General features: G+C 32.5%; 1 protein-coding gene across 1 annotated transcript; it reads left to right on the forward strand.

The window, feature by feature from the left end:
- Positions 1–1,164: 1,164 nt before the first annotated feature.
- On the forward strand, positions 1,165–2,600 carry LOC107605725 (putative galacturonosyltransferase-like 1). The gene has a single exon (XM_016307694.3). It carries the CDS (start codon positions 1,417–1,419, stop codon positions 2,488–2,490), a length of 1,074 nt encoding a protein of 357 aa, XP_016163180.1. The 5' UTR covers positions 1,165–1,416; the 3' UTR covers positions 2,491–2,600.
- The last annotated feature ends 660 nt before the right edge of the window (positions 2,601–3,260 follow it).

Consider the following 3,260-nt stretch of genomic DNA (forward strand, 5'->3'; position numbering starts at 1 on the left):
AATTAAATTTATCATAATAAAATAATTAAATTTATAATAAATAAATAATTAAAATTTTAAACAATAGTGTAATAAAATTTTATTATAAAATACTAAATATATATTTTTATATATAAAAGTTAATTGGTAACTGATTTTTTGTGGACACTTAACATAATTAAACAATTTATTATAGAAAAACTAATTTAATTTAAGTTATTACTTTTTGGGTAATGCTAGGTAGAAAAAAAAAACAGCCAGAACTTGCCTTATTTAGCATTAATTAATTGTCGCAACAATTAATGAATGCTAAATAAGGCAAGTTATGACTGTTTTTGGCTGATTTTCTTTGGTTAACAAACATTTCCGTTACTTTTTAGATGGTAAAAATATATTTTATTATTTTAAAATATAACTATATCTATTTTAAACCTAGTTCAAAATTAGATCAGCTCAAAACCCTTTTTTGATATTATTTCCATTATAAGAAAGTCTCAAAGAAATAAGAATGAAATAAAAATGAAGATACAACCAAGGGTGGGATCTTTGTGTCATAAATATAAATTCAGATACATTCCCTATTTCATGGTACACTATATTACAAAGGTACATACTACATACCCTGTATTTTGTAAAGTGGATGAGATGACCCTATTTAAGTATTTAGTATTTACTCTCTCCCCATCCATAATTTTAATCCAATGTATATTTAATTTCAGAGTTCATATATAATTATATATAGCCCATCCATATTCCATACAATACATAGATAGATATATTTAAATGACATACACATGAAGGGTAATTAATTAATGAAAAAGTCTAGGGTCAGCAACTTTTGTGTTTTGTAGTCAGCACTTAACCATAAAAAAAAAAGTGAGTGATCTCCCACCATTGGATATAATCTCACAATATTGATGGCCAATTGATGATTACAAAACACAAAAATTACTGGACCTAACACTTCTCTTAATTAAATAGTTCAGAACCTTAGAAAGAAGGTAAGGGTCCCCATCCCATACCTGAAAAGAAAATGTTACAAAAACAATGCCATCAAATGATACATTTCTATGACCAAATAATTATATTATTATTATATATATATATATATATTATATATGTGAACTCCACCTACTCTTCAATTCCATATATATATTCTTGACTTTCCCCTCTCTCTCTCTCACTCTCACCCTCCAAGCCAGCCTAGCCCATTACTCTCTTTTCTCTCTAAAAATCTTTTCCTTTTTTTTTATATAAAAAAAATATTTTTTACTAATAAATCAAAGACATTTAAGCATCTTTGGAATAATGAAATAAGCATGTTTGAATAATCATGAAATTCCAATTATCATCACCATAACCCATATCAATATATTCAAATCAAAACACACCCTTCTCAACCTTCCATTTCAATTACACACAAAAAAACATCATACTATGAACTCTAATCCCAAAAAATCACAACCAACATTATCACCACTCTCATTACTAATTCTCACCCTCTCCTTGTTCTTATTATTGCTACCATGTACATCCTCAACAAACACCAATTTCCAACACCAATTCAAAGAAGCACCTCAATTCTACAATTCCCCAAATTGCCCCTCCATTGAAGACAATAACTACATATGCTCTGATGAACTAGTTCATGTTGCAATGACACTAGACAAGACATACATACGAGGTTCCATGGCAGCAATCCTAAGTGTCCTTCAACACTCTTCATGTCCACAAAACATCTTCTTCCATTTTGTTTCTTCCACAAAATCCAACTCATCATCACTCTTACACACCACACTCTCAAAATCATTCCCATACCTCAAATTCAAACTCTACGATTTCAGCGACGAATTAGTCTCTGGCCTGATTTCAACGTCAATTCGCTCTGCCCTCGATTGCTCTCTAAACTACGCAAGATCCTACCTCCCAACCATTCTCCCAACATGCGTGAAAAAGATAGTCTACCTCGACTCCGACCTCGTACTAGTCGATGAAATTACGAAACTAGCCTCCACCCCATTGAACAAGGATCAAGTTCTTGCAGCACCGGAATACTGCAATGCAAACTTCACAGCTTACTTCACTCCCACGTTTTGGTCCAACCCTTCGCTTTCGCTAACGTTTGCGAATCGAAAAGCTTGTTACTTCAACACTGGGGTGATGGTGATTGATCTTGAGAAATGGCGGGAAGGAGATTACACAAGGAAGATAGAGGAATGGATGGAGCTTCAGAAGAGGATGAGAATCTACGAGCTTGGATCGTTGCCGCCATTTTTACTGGTTTTCGCGGGGAAGATCGGAAGTGTGGACCATCGGTGGAACCAGCATGGGCTTGGTGGAGACAACTTTAGAGGTTTGTGTAGAGATCTTCATCCTGGGCCTGTGAGTTTGTTGCATTGGAGTGGGAAAGGGAAGCCATGGGTGAGGCTTGATGCTAATAGACCTTGTCCTTTGGATGCTCTTTGGGCACCTTATGATCTTTTGATCACTCCTTTTTCTTTGGATTCTTGATCATCATCAACAAAATTGTTTCTTTTTATTGGATCCATGAGTTTGTTTCATAACAAATCAGCATTGCAACAGGTCAATCAAGATGATAGTTGAGAACTGTTAGACGATAATTTAGCCAAATATTTTATATCATCTAATAGTTTTTATTTATCGTCTTTACATGAAAATAATTTCACGTAAGTAATAACTTTTTTTAGGGTGAAAACTTAAGTACAGACTTCACGTGAAGTTGATAGCTAATAGCCGTTAGATGAAAATTTAGTCAAATCATCTAACCACTTTCAGCTATAACTTCATGTGAAGTCGACTGCAGTTGAATTTTCACTTTTTTTTAGGTAGTATTTAATTGTTTTTAAACGTCAAATTACATATTAGGTAAGGTTAAAAAAGTTGATATTTTTTCAATAAAATAAGAAAACAAAGATGAGTTGCAATGCTGGTTGGTGAAGCAAGGAATAAACAAGAGTAAATAGAAATTTCTTGCTTTTTAAGATCATATATGAATTTTCTTCAATGTGAAAATTAGCTATGTACAGAACAAAGCATATGCAGGGGAGAGATCAGAGAAAGGTTGATGATCCTTTTTGTTGATTCATTCCCAAAAATTTGAAAAACTCATTTTCACAAGAGAAAGAAGGGAAGGATTATATTTGTGATTTGTAAATGAAGGAACAAAGATGATTAGTTTGGTTTATGAGTTTTTCATTGAGGATAATTGTATTATTAGGAAAATTTGTAAACAAGTTATTAGTGAGTATATAGAGAAAGAG

The sequence above is a fragment of the Arachis ipaensis genome, chromosome B6, assembly GCF_059453495.1.
Source record: "Arachis ipaensis isolate K30076 ecotype BB chromosome B6, ASM5945349v1, whole genome shotgun sequence".
Lineage (NCBI taxonomy): Eukaryota > Viridiplantae > Streptophyta > Magnoliopsida > Fabales > Fabaceae > Arachis > Arachis ipaensis.

What these genes read in the sequence shown, in the direction of transcription:
- LOC107605725 (XM_016307694.3), top strand. Translation starts at nt 1,417, where the DNA reads ATGAACTCTAATCCCAAAAAATCACAACCAACATTATCACCACTCTCA.